General features: G+C 48.2%; 5 protein-coding genes across 5 annotated transcripts; 2 read left to right on the forward strand and 3 right to left on the reverse strand.

Annotated features, from left to right (window-relative positions):
• Positions 1 to 1,699: 1,699 nt before the first annotated feature.
• Positions 1,700 to 2,511, reverse strand: GIQ15_05317 (uncharacterized protein; the record flags this gene model as incomplete). The annotated part of the gene is made up of 2 exons (XM_033552734.1): positions 1,700 to 2,282; positions 2,345 to 2,511. The coding sequence occupies 2 exons, from the start codon at positions 2,509 to 2,511 to the stop codon at positions 1,700 to 1,702; spliced, it is 750 nt and encodes a 249-aa protein (XP_033406464.1).
• A 2,659-nt stretch (positions 2,512 to 5,170) lies between these two features.
• On the forward strand, positions 5,171 to 6,328 carry GIQ15_05318 (nuclear distribution protein nudF; the record flags this gene model as incomplete). The annotated part of the gene is made up of 1 exon (XM_033552735.1): positions 5,171 to 6,328. One exon carries the CDS (start codon positions 5,171 to 5,173, stop codon positions 6,326 to 6,328), a length of 1,158 nt encoding a protein of 385 aa, XP_033406465.1.
• Positions 6,329 to 7,895: 1,567 nt separating this feature from the next.
• On the forward strand, positions 7,896 to 11,206 carry GIQ15_05319 (cytochrome P450; the record flags this gene model as incomplete). Its single annotated transcript, XM_033552736.1, has 7 exons — positions 7,896 to 7,947; positions 7,986 to 8,926; positions 9,015 to 9,181; positions 9,237 to 9,369; positions 10,013 to 10,155; positions 10,350 to 10,965; positions 11,018 to 11,206. The coding sequence occupies 7 exons, from the start codon at positions 7,896 to 7,898 to the stop codon at positions 11,204 to 11,206; spliced, it is 2,241 nt and encodes a 746-aa protein (XP_033406466.1).
• A 93-nt stretch (positions 11,207 to 11,299) lies between these two features.
• On the reverse strand, positions 11,300 to 12,343 carry GIQ15_05320 (uncharacterized protein; the record flags this gene model as incomplete). The annotated part of the gene is made up of 1 exon (XM_033552737.1): positions 11,300 to 12,343. The coding sequence occupies one exon, from the start codon at positions 12,341 to 12,343 to the stop codon at positions 11,300 to 11,302; it is 1,044 nt and encodes a 347-aa protein (XP_033406467.1).
• Positions 12,344 to 12,844: 501 nt separating this feature from the next.
• On the reverse strand, positions 12,845 to 17,342 carry GIQ15_05321 (uncharacterized protein; the record flags this gene model as incomplete). Its single annotated transcript, XM_033552738.1, has 4 exons — positions 12,845 to 14,883; positions 15,361 to 16,345; positions 16,406 to 17,248; positions 17,325 to 17,342. The coding sequence occupies 4 exons, from the start codon at positions 17,340 to 17,342 to the stop codon at positions 12,845 to 12,847; spliced, it is 3,885 nt and encodes a 1,294-aa protein (XP_033406468.1).
• Positions 17,343 to 17,568: the final 226 nt, after the last annotated feature.

The following is a 17,568-nucleotide window of genomic DNA, read 5'->3' on the forward strand; positions in this document are numbered from 1 at the left end:
AATCTTTAAAACCACCGTAAAAATGAGGGAGACTGCAAATATAAGGGAGAAGTGACTGGCCTTGGAGTGTAGGAGCGTCACCCCCTGATATGACAACCACCTATGATATCGATTAACACTTGTTTAACTATATACCAGCTAGACGCTTCATCCTACCCAGTCACGCTCGACCGATACCAAATTCATGATTGAACACAGCTTCTCAGCACAGGCAAAAACCACCAAGGCTCCTAACAATACCGATCTAACGATTGGCGGAGCCGGCCAACCTGTTACCAAGAGCCAAAATGCCATGCATGACAAGGCCACCGCGAGACGCTGTACAACTTCATGCGTCATCAATGTTACTAGAGGTCGACGAAAGGCAAAAAGTGATTAACTTACCAATTGAGAACCTTACAACTTTCAAACGGTTTCCATGATCGATATAATGCCCCATGGTAGGGGATAGAATAATCGCCGACCCAGCACGCACCAAAGCGTAAACAGAGACCGGGAGCAGGGTCCCAGGAAATATCCTGGTTAGAAACAGTACTGCGCCAAACTCGAACATCCGGGAGTTCCAGGTGGAGAGAAAGTGCGAGATGTATAGCCGTCTGGTAACGCCTGACTGTATCCCAGGTGTAGGAACATCCTCCGCTTCAGGAGTCTGATATTGGCCATCCCGGTCCATGCTGGCTGGGCTTATCAGATCCGTCAAAATCTGGCCTTGCCCTCCCGAGCGATATATCACCCTCTAGAGACCCGATCTTGTTCCCTGCGAATAAATACTACAAAGTATGGGCCATAACTATCTTGAGCTTTCTCAGTGCGGAGTTGAGGTTTGACTATCTTAGTTACGTAAGCCTCCCCTTTTCGGCTCTTTTTCAGCTTCAACACAGAACAGAAGCATCGAGACACTATCACTATGAACAGGCAGTAAAAGAGCTGATAAATCAACAATATGTATAATTACCCCCTGAACCTGATGCATCCCACAGGATCGTGACAGTCCAGCACTGAAGGAGTGCGGTGGCTGGTGGCTGAGGAAATATAAGGCAGAATGGTGCAAGAATAAGCATATCTGTACAGGAATCTCGTCCAGCTGCGTCGATCTACGGAGCGCGGAGTCCGCAACCGTCTTGGTAGCATTCGCTTATCAAATATCTGCCCCGGCGTGATGATTCGCTGCGCAGAAGTCCTGACCGCAGCGAAGCTGAGCTCGAGGATACGAGGCTGGTGCCTGCATGGAGCTAAGCCGCCAGGTTAGTTGAGGCTCTGCAGCTCGTATCATGCGGCTGTCCAGGGTTCCTTACGATCTCGCTCCCAGCCCAGCCGATGGCGCGTTCAGAGTCCGAGAAGGAAATAAAAAATGTGCAGGAAGATTATACATGCGGGCAGGGATTGGATTTGTTGGGAGTCAGTATATTTGTTATTTACAATCATAAACTGGATAAAACGCTATATAATGGAGTCGTATATAATTATAGAAACATGGGGAGGGTCGGCCGTTAGTTTATTTCATGCCATGCAACCAAAGAATTCAGCTCACGTTAGAAGACAACCCTTGCCAATGACCAGGGGGGTATAAAACAGTGTACGCCTTGCAGCCGAAATGCTGCGGGTGATAAGATCGGGAAGGAGGTGAGTTCACATGGGGGGCCGGAAGAGAAGAGACGCCCAAAAAAAAGTAGTATCATATGTCTATATTCTCTATTGATCACGTATCCTGAATTAACCGTCGTAGTTCACTCATTTCTCTTTTCAGCTCGTCGATTTGGGAGCCTTTGTATTCTAGTTCGCGGCGTAGATGAGACACCTCGTCCCGTAACACACGCACCTCCGGGGCAGCCTCGTCTTCAGATACGTAGACCGAAGAGGAGATGGAGGATCTTTTCCGTTTTGAAGGAGGGTTGTGTACTGGTAGTGAGATGGGAGGCAGGACACGAGGGTCACTGACGGCGGACGGAGTGGCGACCGGAGCTGTTATCCCCGCAATAATTATGGTGCTGGTGGAAGTTCGAGAGAGAGGTGGTAGATTGGTGTTGTTTATTTCGACTGGGAGGTCTTCAGACCTGTGAAGACGACGGATATGTTCCTTTAGGTTTTCTTGTCTGGTGAAACCCTTCCCGGAGCTCCGGTTGCAGTCAGAGTACGGACACATTAACTTCTTTCCCTGGGTATGCATCCTGTGCACTTCCCGCTGATGCCGGAGCAGTCCGCCAGAGTACGTAAATCCGGGCAGCTTTGCGCAGTCTGGATCATTGCATTTATAAGGCCGGTCATGCTTATCCATATGCTTACTACAGATAGTTAGTACTCGCTGAGATGTGATAAGAAAGAAAGGATTAGAGAAAATACCTACTTCCACTCGCAGGGACGACGGAAGATGGGAGGATCACCGGCGCATTCGGGATGGTCACAGTATATGTTTCCATCATGGTTCCTCGGGGGGTCGCGGGTACGCTTGACCGCCAATCTCGGCCGTGGTGAAGTAGCACCGACTGATATTGGCGAAATCCTCTGCGACATCTTTATTTGTTCGAGGGGAGGAGTGGCCGAAGGGGTTCTGATTTTCCATTCACTTCGTGGAAGCAAATAGTACTCGACTCGCTCAACCATACCGTAGTTATTCTGGACCAGACCGGCGGCCGTTCAACGCATAATTATGGGCTGTGCAGTGGAGAAAGAGAGGTATTGGAGCAGCAGGTTTGCAGGTACAAGGTTACGAGCGAGCGAGTAGTATATCTTATATATACTGCAGATTTTCGAGCCTTGCCCTTGTTCGTATTGCGGCTCAAAATATACGGTCACGCTAAAAAGGGCCGGATGGAGAGGATCCCAAGGGGAGTTTCAGCTGTCGGCAAAAGGTCAATCAGCGCCTGTTATTAGCAGCCACAATGCTTTCTCTAAGCTGGAGACAGTCATCGCCGTCTCTAAAGATAGCCGGAGGTCCTTTATAAAAAAGGCAGCCTAGCCGCCAGCGCGGCTCGTGACCTCGAAGCCAGGCAGATATCTTAACATCTTCCACCGTGAGTCACGGCATCGACCACCTCCTATGATCCTGTAGCCATCCTATAGCCATCCTGGAGATATCTTGGTGCCATCCAGGCTCTGAGGCTTCTGAGGCTTCGGGGCAGTGAAAGTACTAACCTTTGCGCTTTCTCGGCTGTGCTTAGGAAGCCATGTCACGTGCACAAACGTCGGTTATGAAGACAACACGAAGATATCTACCTCCTCGCTATGGGATGAAGGGATAAACGAGAAGACGGCTGGGTGCTGGCTGTGAATATGTCAAGGCAAACGGGCGAGCCATGCTAATATCTACACGTCTGCCTCGCACTGGCGTGTCGTGTCGGCCGACCAGGCGACGGTGACTCTTGTTTACCATGGACTGCCATACGGATGGCTCTTCTCTCTCGTCCTCCGGTCTACACGTCTAGCTTCCGGATCCCAGTCAAGGCTTCGGGCGTGCTGAGTTGTCTCTCTTCGAATGGGCGAGTACACAGAGAAGCTCCGTGCGAAAGCTGGGTGAGCCAGCAGCAGGACGGGTGTTTGGTCAGGCTACAACGCGCTGCTGCCTACCGCTCTATACAGGATATATGAGCGGGTGTGTGAAAGTAGCTTCTCTGCTATCTTCGTCAGGACGGGGGGAACACGTTGGACGGCGGTGGCCAATTATCCCTCCAAGGGCTCTTCACCTCGATCGAATGCGCCATAGCCACGTCGCCTGACATTTGTCTGTTGGCGGCCATCGAACTCACCTGGCCTCATACTTATGCCTATCATATTTATGCCTATCCGCTTTCTATACAACGACACTGGAGACATGGAGCCACATAGAAACCTTCACGCCTCACTAGGCAGCCTCGTAGCCCTGTCTACTCCAGCTATGATGATATCAACCCAAGAGGAAGTCTCATCCAACGTCCGTCTTGCATATTATTTGCATTATATGTCCTCATCTATATCCTATGTCCTGATACTATATCCTATATGTCCATCCTGTGTCTTGATCTATGTTCTGCGTCTGATATCAACCTGCATACTCATACTCAACCGAGTGTCAACTATCAATATCAGGTCTGAGCGGATAGTATGTATAAATGTACTCTAGACAGCATCAGTGACAGCTTGATTCAAACATTGTTCTATTTACTCGTATAGATCTGTAATATTCTTAGTAGGCTTATGCTGGAGAGCATATGGTATGCTCTGAGTAGATATTCCATGCCATGTTCCGTGATGTAGATATGCAACTATATAGAACATCCAGATATCTTCTCTCTTTCCTTTATTACTGCTCTCTTCTCTTCCATATATCTTCGCTTCTCTTCTCTCTCCTCTCTCTTCTCTTCTCTCTTCTCTTCTCTCTTCTCTTCTATCTCTATGTCTTACATAACACGGAACATCTTTCCGCCGTGGTATTTACCTCGATAAGGAGATGAACTCTCCAAGTCGCCAGCAAACACGCAGGCTCGCATCAACAGCTCCCGATATCCTCGCAGTCAGACCTCGCCGGCGCGCCTCTGCTCAGCGACATCCCCCGTCCTGCTCCTCCGTCCGCCCAGCACCCTCGTCGCATGCCCCCCTGACCGCCAGCTGTGTCCCTTGCGCCCGCCCAGACCACTCACGATACTCGCTCCCCCACACCCGGCCGGGCTTCCCTGACATCCTGTGGACTGCTGCAGACAGCGGAAAAACAGCTGAAGCAACCCTTTATAGAGGGGCCTTGGGCCTTCGAAACAGCACGAAACCGTTACTCCCAGCCCGTTCCCTGACCGAGGGGCCTCTAGAATGAGTCGGATACTGACCAATCGGCAGGCCGAAGAGCTGTAGGTGCAGAACTAACCATGGGTCAACGAGCGGTCGAATACCAGGTATATTGGAAGCTAACAGTGCGCTGCAATCAAGTCACAAGTCAATTATAGCATATCTGACTGCCAACAACCTGTCGAACACGGCCAACGCGTTGAGGACGGAGCTGAATCTTAACGAAGATGCCTTTGACCCGGCGACTGCGAAGAAGTACGAGACCTTGCTGGAGAAGAAATGGACGAGTGTAGTCCGGTTACAGAAAAAGGCAGGTCCGCTTTAGTTTTTTCACCTCCCTTGTGTTTGTCTCATTCTATGTGTGTTTGTTCTGGCGTCGTTCTAACCGTGGATCCAGATCATGGATCTTGAATCTCGAATGTCGGCGCTGCAGTCTGAGCTCGACAATGCGACACCTACCTCTCTCTCGAAGCGCAACAAGGATCCTGCTTCTTGGCTTCCAACTGCGCCTGCTCGACACGCTCTAGAGTCCCACCGAGACACCATCAACAGCGTCGCGTTTCATCCGATATTCTCCTCCATCGCATCTGGGTCTGACGATTGCACTATTAAAATATGGGATTGGGAGCTAGGTGAACTGGAGCGGACGATCAAGGGCCACACGCGAGCAGTGGTGGATGTGGACTTTGGAGGACCAAGAGGCGGTATACTCCTGGCCTCGTGCAGCTCTGATTTAAGCATCAAACTATGGGACCCGGCGAACGAGTACAAGAACATACGGACCTTGCTGGGCCACGATCACAGCGTCAGCGCTGTTCGTTTCATACCACTGGGGGCTTCGGGGGCGCCGTCATCGGGGAATCTGCTTGTCAGTGCGAGTAGAGACAAGTCTCTGAAGATATGGGATGTCAACACCGGATACTGTGTGAGGACTTTACAAGGCCATACCGCCTGGGTGCGAGACGTCTATCCTTCTCCCGACGGGCGGTTCCTCCTCTCGACCGGAGACGACAGCACAGCTCGATTATGGGATATATCTGCGTCAAACCCGGAAGCTAAAGTGACCATGTTTGGTCACGATCACTTCATTGAGTGCTGTGCACTTGCGCCATCTTCGTCTTACCAGTATCTCGCACCCCTAACGGGACTGAAGAAGCCCCCACCTGCAAGCAGCACGGCGGAGTTTATGGCCACGGGTTCGCGAGATAAGACCATCAAACTGTGGGATGCTCGGGGCACCTGTCTGATGACACTGGTTGGGCATGACAACTGGATACGGGCGGTGGTTTTCCATCCTGGTGGCAAATATCTATTGTCGGTATCGGACGACAGGACTCTACGATGTTGGGATCTGAGCCAGGAAGGAAAGTGTATCAAGGTGATGAGGGACGCCCACGAACGATTTATTACCTGTCTAAGGTGGGCTCCGGGGATATTTAAAGACGTCCCCGCGACCCAGGGAGCGGGTGATGGAAGGAATGGTGACAGCAAGAAGACAGAAGCGCCAGATGTCCAAATCCGATGTGTTATTGCGACTGGAGGCGTGGATATGAAACTAAGGATTTTCGCCAACTGAGGCCGAAAAAAAGAGAATGTCTGGAAGAGATGACAAAAAATCTATACTACCCACGATTACGTGGAGCTGCGGGGAGGCTGCTGCTGAAAGCCAAGCGACCTGCAGACTTCAAAAGATCGCATGGCTTCGCGCAGCCTGTCGGGCATTGCGCGCGGTTCGATGACGATATTACTTACTTTGATCGCGGCCTCGTTCAATATCTTGCCTGGGGGGGAGGGGGAACTGGGTGGTCAGTCCATGTGGCATCAATCCGGTGCCTTTATCTTCGTGGCACGCAACTGTTGTCCTTTTACATAGTAACACCTCGTCTCGTACCTCTGCTGAGAGGCCCGTATGTATGTATACCCAGGCAGAAATGCCAATGGACCTTGAATCTCTCCTCGATACATATATACTACATTTTATATTATTACCAGCCCGATATATGGTTACCCTTTCAGTTCTGAGCAACCAATCTCAACCTCAACCTTTCAAACAATTAACAATTAAGACAAATACCAATCCCGTTGCTTTCAGTCTTGTCCTTTTCCGAGCTCCCTTTCTTCAATAGGTTGTCTTCCCCGGTGGTTTTCCCGCTGCGGGCAGGGCACACATCCTTGTCCAGCAGGTTTTACAACCCCCTTCTCTACTCCGGACTGACTTATCAGCTATCCCTGCGAGTGTCTATAACTTCCGGCAACGATATGCTCCGAACACCCGGTTAATCGTAAATATGCAGGCGTTTATACTTGACCTCCGGCTAGCAGTGAGCCGGAGTGCATATGCCCTTTGATCGTCGTGCAAAGCCACAGTTACTCGTTACTACCTGGCATACAACTGACCTTTATGTACGACCATTAGTTCAACGTCAACCAATATCCCTACCAATACCTAAATACGATACCGTCTTTGCTTCCATCAAAAGTTATGGACGCTCCAGCCACTAATCCATTATCCGGGGTAGTTAACTATTGATAGGAAAAAGCAAAAAACATACCCTTGTCAGACCGGTTAAATCGAGTAACGAATCCGGATCTACCCAACTCAATTATATGCATTCATAAGATTCGCGCACCGTTTCATCGATCATGAGGTTATCCACCATGGCTACTCCGGTTTCTATATTGCAGCATTCTTATACCCCTCTCAGACAAAGGAAACCGTATTCAGGCGGCAGATCTCCCTGCACTTGCAGCTCTTGGTGGAATACACTTTCGTTCACAACTACGATGCTTGTGTTAAACGGCCAGATTCCGGACGGCTATGTAGCCACTTCTCCGGAGGCTGCCATGGGCTTGATTATACTTAAATGTTCGATCCTCCAGCCGGGTCGGCCAACTCCATTCTAGCTACTGGGTCGCTCTTATATCTAGGACAATTCTACTATTATGTTTCCACCGCCCCTTGCAGACCTCACGGTCACTGGTGGATGCGCTACAGTCGTGTTACTGGTGGTACGTATGCCAAAACAACCTGTTGAGTTCATCCTCGATACTAAATAGCCAATTCTAGATATTTTATTTCGTCGGATCCGCTATTTATAACCTATTCTTTCATCATTTGGCATCGATACCTGGCCCAAAGCTAAATGCCATTTCGCAAATCCCTTTTCTATGGGAATCGTATCATGGAAGATGGCCGTTCGTTTTAAAGGCTCTTCATGACAAATACGGACCAGTCGTCCGGACATCGCCCACGGATGTCTCGTTTAACGATCCAGCAGTGTGGAAGGATATATATGGCTATAAGAGTCGTGGAGAAAACCAGTTCGTTAGAGACAGGTCGCTTCGTGGGAAAAGACCTGGGTCGGGAATAGGCGATGAAAACGAAGCAGTGCACGCTCGGCACCGCCGTATCCTCTCCCATGCATTCTCAGAAAAAGCATTACGAGGTCAAGAAGGCATAATGCAGCGTCTTGTAGACCTATTGATCTCCGGACTGAAGTTGCATCTTAAGGAGCACGGCTCCGAGCCAGTGGACATGACCAAACGATTCAACTGGACTACTTTCGATATCATTGGGGATCTGGCTTTTGGTCAGTCGTTTGGATGTCTGGAAGCTAACCGGCCTCACTACGTGATCTCCATGGTAAATGATATCTTTTACATCCTGACTCGCTCGCAACCTGGCAATCGACTTCCGATTTTGAAACCGTTTGAACGCTATTTGGTGACTTCAGATGGGCTAGATGCATTACCACGCTTCGACCATTTTGCGCTCTCAACGATAAAGAAAAGGATTGAGGATGGAAACTCTGACAGGAGAGACTTTATGTCGTACATACTGGCTCATAACGACAGGAAGGATTTTACAGATGATGAGCTGACTACGAATGCCTCGGCCCTGCTCATTGCTGGAAGCGAAACCACTGCAACAACGCTGAGCGGCGCGGCGTATTATCTTCTCAAGAACCCATCAGCATACCAACGCTTAGTACAGGAAATCCGATCGAGCTTCAACGAAGAGAAAGAAATTACCATTAGCGAAGTCGATAATTTGCCGTATCTCGCGGCCGTCATCGCTGAAACAATGCGGATATACCCTCCCGTGCCTGCCATTATGGCCCGAACCGTTCCTGAGGGAGGCAAAACTATCTGCGGTCACTGGATGCCGGAAAACGTATGTTCTCCACTTGATATGTGAATGTTTTCACAAATGCCCACCTCACCGCTGTTGAGCTACGTTAACTTGCTGGTATTCTGTATAGACCATCGTTTCTGTCTCCCAGTATGCTGCGTATCGTTCGGACCGTAACTTCGCTCGCTCCGATGAATTTATACCCGAACGTTGGCTTGATGACCCACGGTTTAAGAATGATGTGAAGGAGGTTTTCCAGCCATTCTCAGTCGGGCCGCGAAATTGCATTGGCCAAGTGTATGTTCCCACCCACATGTGTGCGCTACTAGTACTAATTCGCACTTCCTTGCAGCATGGCAAAGGCTGAAATGCGACTGGTCCTTTCCCGGTTCCTTTGGAATTTTGATTTGCAACTTTCACCGGAGTCCACGGACTGGCCCGATGAGCAGAGTGTTTATGGTTTGTGGAAGAAAGCGCCCCTTATGGTGAGCCTCAAACGCGTGGTGAGAAATTAGCATAACTAGCGTTCTCTGTCCAATACCTACAAATCCAAATGTTCAACTTCTCTACCAGAACATTTACGGCATCGTCTCTCTGTTGAGTTTTATTCTTTGCTAAATAGTTAATAGCAATGATGGCTAATATTGGTTTGGACCTCTTCTCCTTAAGTGACAATTTAACAATACTATCTAAGCAAGTACATAAGGATATCTCGAAGATGGCTATCTTCTTGGTCGTTCTACAACCACACGATTCATGATCTATATCAGCTGTTTCTATATATAGAGTTTAGGTATCAACCTTAACTAAGCCAAGCCGCCTTGGCAGCGGGATGTCACGTTGAATCACGTGAGGAACTGCCAGAAAAGTAACGTGGATGCAATCATCAACTCCCAACCACCTGCTTTATTCATTGAATATAGATTGGAGACGAGAACGGAGGCGAAATAGAGTAAAGACGGCCCCTCGGTGATAAGTAATGGGGATATCTACTGCGGCCAATCTTTCTTTCACCAAGGCCCTTCCAAAAATAGAGGTAGAGTACCATTCATGCAATATCCCTTTAGCCTCACACGCAATGGTGACAAAAACCCTCATCTTTGCCTTCTTAAACTAAATATGGGCTAGCTTCACGCACATCTGAGTGGAAGCATAACGCGGGAATGTCTTCGAGAAATATGGCTGCGGAAGAGGGAGCATGATCCGAACTTACAAATCCCGGACCCAATGATAGCCATGCCGCCAGGGAAAGTTGATTATTCACTGAAGACGTGCGTGATTTGTTCCTAGCATCTAAGGCCGTGTCGCACAATTAATACCCCCTCGTCATCAGATGAAAGCTTCCCATCTCTAGCTGTCACACGTCGAGGCTTGAGGGGTTGGGTTGTTTGTTCAAAATAAATGCTAACAAAGAAAACGTTAGATTCTTTCAAGTGCTTTCCAACCTAATCTACTTGCTCTGCAGCGACCTGGAGAGCGTTCGGTACTCCACCAAGCGCGTCCTCCAAGACTTCCAGGATGATGGAGTACGATATCTTGAATTAAGAACAACGCCTCGAGAAAGCCAAGAACACAACTTCTCAAAGGCACAATATGTCTCTACTATCCTTGACGTAATAGATGAATGCAAGAATGAGACAATGTCAACCTATCTCATTCTATCCGTTGACAGGACAAAGTCAGCCGCAGACGCGGATCTTCTCGTTGATCTGGCCATTCAGTTCAAACATCGAGGTGTCGTCGGCGTTGAGTTGGGTGGGAACCCTTCAAGAGGAGATGTGTCCATATTCAAAGATGCATTTTCCAAAGCAAAGCAAAACGGCCTCGGCATTACACTGCACTTTGCAGAGGTTGAGTTCTCGTCTTCGCCGCAGGAGCTAACTACGTTACTCTCTTTCCAACCCGATAGGCTTGGTCATGTAATCAATGTCCCTGATGAGATCAGAGAAGAGATTGTCCAACACAAGATAGCACTTGAATTGTGCCTATCGTGTAACGTACATGCGAAATTAATCACAGGGGGGTATCCAGATCATCATTTTGGTTACTGGAGACACAGGGACTGCCCAATTATACTTTGTGTAAGTCTTTAAACTTCCGCATAAACGACGCTGCTAACATTACAAATGGCAGACTGATGATGTCGGGTTCTTTTGCAGTCCGGTGTCCAGTGAGTATTTGCTTGCTGCGGAACATTTCAACCTCGACTGCTCAATGTTGCTTGACATTTGTAGAAAAGGAATTGATAGTATATTCGGAGGGCCCCAAGAAAAGACCCGATTGCACAATCTGGTCAATGAGTTTGAAGAACAGCAGCAATGATTTATAACCTTTGATTGTATAGAGCTACAAGAGCCATATTGGGCGTACGCCTTGCATGTTTCATCCTTCATACATAGGTAAATAATTATCGAATCAAAACTTCATCTCGGTCCCAGGGATAACCAGACTCCCTTTCATAACTTCCACTCCCTGCCCGGTTACACTTGTGCTGACGGCCTCTCTGTCATCGATACCCTGAACACTTTTCCCTTCCAATAACCCAACGGCGATAGTCAAATAACATGCCCTTCCAGCCCTCAGTCCCTGAAGAACTACAACCTTTTGTTCTTCCTGGCTAGCCATAGCTCCAAGTTCAAAAATGCCATATTTATATAAATATGCAGCCATAGGGCCCGCAGCGCTCCCAGTCGCGGGATCCTCCCCGGACATTCCAGGGCTGAAAAATCGTGCATGGAAGATAGGCAAACCATCTGCGGCGCTCGCATTCTGTGACGAAGGGGTGAATAGGTATAATCCATACGCCATATTATCCGCATATTGAATTTCCTTGGCTAATTTGTCACGGTCGACCAAGTTGATATTATGAAGTACCGTCTCATCAGAAATGGGAACAAGAAGGTGTCTCGTCGTGGAAGTGGAAACGACCTGTGGTGTGGCTATCGTCTTTCCCTCCCATTTGAACCCAATTGATGCTTCGCTGATACCCAAGACTCCAGCTAATTCTGCGAGATTTGGGTGTATACCGTGGAACTTGGGAGGTGCTTGACGGAGGGTGACGGATAGCCCTTGGTTGTCATCTCCAGGATCCTGATATACGACGACGGGTAGCGCATCCGGACCCAGCTGCTGGTTAAAATGAATACGGTTATCTGCACCGCTTGGCTTAATAGATCCTAGGCTCCCCTTCTTCGCTAACCACCATATCGCTCCAAGGCTATTGTGTCCAGCCCCAAACACTTCTTTGCCGTCTGGAAGAAAAGAGCGTAGTCTGTATACGGCGTTCTTAACAGTAGGTAGGCTAACAAAGGTGGTCTCAGACAGGTTAAATTGCCGTGCAATATGTTTCATTTGGGTATCCGTTAGGGACGAGGAGAGGTCATCAACCACGGCGAGTGGGTTGCCCTTATAGGGAGTTGTAGAGAAGACATCCACGACGGAAAATTGGACGGTAGACATTGTTGGATTCTTAATATAAATATGTGAAGGAGTGATGGTGACTTGCACTGGACAATGGAAATAAGATACTGGATAGCTGATAGCGTATAGAGGGGAGAATCTCCAACTCTTATAGAATCGGAAATTCAGACCAACCCATAAAAGGCATTACAAATCCTCGTTTTATTACTATTACTTTTACAAGGCCAAGTGATGCCGTCTCTTGGTTACTCGTGTCGTAGAAACAATATAACTTTCTTTTCCTCGTGTTAGTGGTGTTTTATCCATCATGAGCCCTGAATACGAAGCCACCACCGCTTAATTATAAATCATCAACATTTCTAGGAGAAAGACTAAAACCATTTGCTATGACGTCGTTTCTTGCCATTAATAGTATTGCAGTTTATAATGTCTATATACTTGGTAAGCCAGCCTATGTACTTGGTAAATCGTAGAACTAAACAGAACGAAACAGCCCTCTCCAATGCTAGAACGCTGCACCTTTCTAAAACACAAAACTTTTTAGTTATGATCCCACTTTCCGAAGCGAACATAATCGTCGTAGAGTGTCTTGAACACCGCACGACTCGAAGAATCCATCCCTGCGTTCATGGCACGCATTGTGCTCTGTGACATTACGTCTAGAACCACATACATCCCCGGCATTAGCGCTGCTTTCATTTCTGGGGATATATACCCCCTTAACTGGCACGAAGAGTACTCCATGACAAGATACTGCAGATACTGGCCTGCCAAACTTTTCACTTTCTTTGTATTATCGCTCAACCCTTGACTCGAATGGTCGCCTCCTCGCTGTCTTTGAACTGAAGAAACAGTTGGATCACAGAGTGCGCTGAGAAGACGAGAAAACTGTGTCCCATGCGCTGCTTCAAGACAGGAAGAGTCTCCAACCCATGGTGGAAGAGTTAACCCCGCCGTAGGTGAGTTCGCCGTTTTCTGATTGCGGGTAAATAAGCACCGTAAGAGCGCTTGCATGATCGGTAGAACCAGGTGGAACCTCCCACTAAGCTTTTGTCGATATAGTTCAAACAGAGTGCCTAGGAGTTTGCAGAGCCGCGTGTGGATCGGACCCGCGAACTTCGCATCAATTGGCGGGCCGCCTGGAGATGCGATTAGGGATATATTGGCTAGTAGGTTGTCTATGTTCCACTGGGTGATAGATCTAGACTGTGACCGCAAAAGAGTATCCAAAACTTCAGCTGCGAGACTGAAGGCTTCGATAGAAGTGTTACGGGAGAATGCCGCTGACACCTTGGTGAAAGCCGTCGATAGTTCACTTGATGCTAAGCTTTCTCGATCCTGCACTGGATCCAGTTTCAGTACTGCCATGCCTAACAATAGAAGCTGGTAGCCGCTTTGCTCCCCTGATAAGTCTGCTTCGCGTAAGTTGTGAATTAGTTTTACCACTGTTTCCTCCTTCATCTGCGATAGCTGAAGGTTCACCTTGTGAACTAGGGATCTCTGGTCCTTCCCGTGTAGCTGTTCGAGCGGAAATAATATAGTGCAGTCAAGTAAACGAGATTCGACATCGGCGCTCGGGGCCTTTGAAGTGACCTTTTGTAACTTGGCTTGTTTTTGGAATTGCACTGGTAAGTTGTATCTAGACATATATTCTTCGAGTTTGCTGATTTCCTTCCGTGAATCTTTGCTCTCTTGCTGAAGATCCTGGAAAGCATCCAACATGCACAAAATTCCCGCCAGCTTGACAGTATCGAGGTCATCCGATCCCTTCTTTATCGCTCTAGCTAAGGAGTGTATATCCGAAACTAAGGCGTCAAAAGTTTTCTGTCGTAGGCTACAGATAGCCTCAAACTTTTTGCTGCTGTCAAGCTGTTGCTTGCGTTTGTGTAAGAACGAAAGGGTGAGGATGAACAAGGGGTATTCCATAGTTTGGTAATTTGGTGAAGCTGCTTCATTGGTTACCTTTAGATATGTGCTCTTCATGAATTTAGTCACGGAATCTTCAGGCGCAGCTTCAAACCGATCCATAACAACTTCGTGGAATTTCCGGAAGGCATCAAAAAGTAGTTGACTATTGTCTTCGCTGCTCACATGAATTGAACGAGAAATTGCCCAGGTTGTGTTCTGGTCACTGGTGATTTGAGCTGGCGACCTCGTGGCCTCCATTAGGCTTGTCATGAGCAATAATATATCTAATTTCATATCCGCGTCGACCTTACCCTCCAAGAAGAAAGATTGAAGAAGATCCAAAACTGAACCTCGCTGTGGCCGGGCTACTAAGCGGGTGGGAATAGATAGGAGAGTGCCAACCAGCAATTTGGACGGAACCGCGTCCTGTTCAAGTTTATCATAAACCACCTTGACGATGTCGTCCACGACACAAGACGAATCTAAGACTGACTGTGGTGATAAAAAGGAGCTCCAAATATCAGCAAGCTGTGATTTTATCGTAGAAGTCGCTTCGTCCCCAAGAGTTGAGAGGAGATTGGTAAATAGAAGTTGGCGGGTTTCGGAGGTTAGCTGGGCCATAGCTTGGTTATTGGCAAGTAGGGTGGTGAGGCAGCCCATAATAACGGCCCCTGGAGTTACAAGCGTTTCCATTCGGCCATCCCAAGGGGGTAGCCTGCTTTTTGAAATAAGCTTGAAATGTGGTAATATGGCGTGGACCGCCCTTTTTAAGTGCTCACTAACAGTATCACCTGTGGACTTGTTTCCAAGACAGATGATAAAATTGAGGCACCAAAACGTCTCTAAACAATCCTGAGCTAGGATAGATTTTGGATGGTTGGAAAACTCTTCTAGCTTATGAAGAGCAATGGGAATCAAAAACCCCTCCATATCGAGCTGCATTGATTCCGAACAAGCTTGGTATCTGTAAACAGAATTTTGCAATAGCCGCCAAATTCTCCACCTCCAGGTCGCCTGAAGGCTAGAAGAGAGAAGTGCGGATAGATTTTGTAAAATCTCCTCATAGCGGCCATTTGAAATAGCATCGAGTCCCCCTTTCAAGGGAGACATCAGGATGGCGTCAAGTACAACTATATGAGGATATGTACTCGATATGTCAAGTGAGGATCGTTCGGTCGATTGGACCTTTACCAGAATATCTTCGACCTGGGCATCAAGCTGTGCGTCTGCCGCCAGAAGTTCTCCACAAGCATTGACTACATCATCATCTTCCCAGACAGAAAATAATATGCCATTCTCGCTGGTACGTCGCGCCGTTTCAAGTCGGGATAGCTGTTCGGTCCATATTCGGACAAAAGCAGAGCCATCTCTGGCGTTGAAAAATCCGCGCGCCAGAGGGATGACGATATCAAATTTTATCGTGTTGTATAGACCACTTGAGGTAGATTCTGGCTGGAGAGATAAAGACGTGATGCCACCTAGCAGAGAGTCTAGTAGGGTGGCAGATTGTTCTAAGCCGGAATTTAACAAGAACACATCAACATCGAGCTTCAATATCTGGGTGATTAGATGCCATTCAATTTCACTCTGAGACTTTGACAGGAGCTGGGAATATCCGCTCGTAATTTGGACCAGTGTCTCCAAGGAGAGTTTCAACTTTCGCTGGATAGCTACACCAAGAAATTCCTGTAGCAAGGAGACACTTCGCGTAGAAGAATTTGCTGCCCGTTCCCCACTTAGTGAATAGCTGCCTCGTGCCAGAAGGGAGATTGCGAGTGATTCGAGCCAAGGGTTTTCATGCAGCTGCCGCCTGAAATTATTCCTAGGCATAGCACGGATAGAAACATCGAAAAGCGTTGGGAGAATATAGCTATTTGAGTCAGAGAGTACTGCCCCTAGCCTTGATTGAACCTCGTCACTGAGGAGTTGTACTTTCTTGGGGCTGATCTGGTTGTTGGTAGCTGTGGATTCCGAGGAGAAAAAATTCTCGCGGAGATGGAGGACGACATGAAGGACCACTAATCGCTCGAGGCCATTTACTAATTCCTGATTCCTGGAGGCACCACCTTGGGACTGATGTATGTTTCTAATCAAGCCCAACACACCTACAAGGGCATGGGAAACAAACAAATCCTATAAACAAGTTAGTATTAGGAGGACGTGCAAGAATAGCCAAAAAGGGTGTTAACGTACATTACTAGACTTGCTCGAGTCACCTTCGGAAGAGTCTGATCGGAGTGCCCATATCTCCACTACCGAGACGAGAGAGGAATATAGTTGCAGCCTATACGAGGCTTCTTTCGCAACATCTACTTCATCAATGGCAGTCAAAGCATGACTACAGGATTGACCAAGGATTATAGCACTTGCTTTAAGCTGTCCACGAAAGACGAGCTTCAGCTGAGCCCTCAGCGAAATTTGGGCTTGCGGGATTTGGTTGGCGAGCTGTACAAGAGCATGAATTGATTCGATAATGGCAAGGAGAGTGCCTGAGGAGGCATCGCATGAGCTGTCCGCTTCTGGAGTATCCGTGCTAAGCCCGCCATCTGTCCGCTTGCGTTTCCGGCTTCGGGTAGAAGAGTCTGATTCGGGGACTCGCTTCAGCTGCGCGCCTACTTTAGAGTCGTATCCCGCATCCAAAGCACGCTTTTCTTCATTTCCCGTCGATTCCAAGGCCACCAACGAGTCTTGAAGTATTGCCAGGAAATTATTTTCGTTCAACGTAAACGCCAGGCTCCTAATTGGGATTCGGCCAAAGAGAATCCGCAATAATATCCACGATCTCTCGTTCTTCCTATATTCATTCCGTTCCTCGGCTAGACCCTTGAGCTTCTTCAGCAGCCATCGCAGAACCCATTCCTCGGTGGGTGCAGAGAGAGCCGACGTAATTGAGGGGAGTCCACCGTCGCCTGCCAAATATTGGTGTACATAGCTCTCAAGATCAACTCCTGTGATCCTAGCAGCCTCTGCAAGCTGCTCAACTGGCGAACCTGATGTGCCCTTCTCAAGCTCAAGCAATGCTTGATACGCGGGGGGCTGATATGGTGAAAATTGACAAACGGTTAGCAAATTTCAAACCCACAGAAGCAATTGACAAGAGAACATCGCCTACCTCGGCCGCTGAAACCATCCTAACTACCTTTCCTGTCCCCTATCAAGGCGACGTCAAGCTGTCGGTTTTTCCAAAATTTCGCGATATCTCCAAAGCAAAGCATGTATGTATGGGCCGGGATTTTTATAGTCGGAGCTAAGATCTTCCGGCGCCGGCACCCGCCATTTCCATAATTCAAATGCCCGAACATCGAACAAGATAACAAACACGCTCGCGACTCTCTTCCAGACGTCACCACTCTAGG

The sequence above is a fragment of the Arthroderma uncinatum genome, assembly GCF_011692745.1.
Source record: "Arthroderma uncinatum strain CBS 119779 chromosome Unknown scaffold3, whole genome shotgun sequence".
Lineage (NCBI taxonomy): Eukaryota > Fungi > Ascomycota > Eurotiomycetes > Onygenales > Arthrodermataceae > Arthroderma > Arthroderma uncinatum.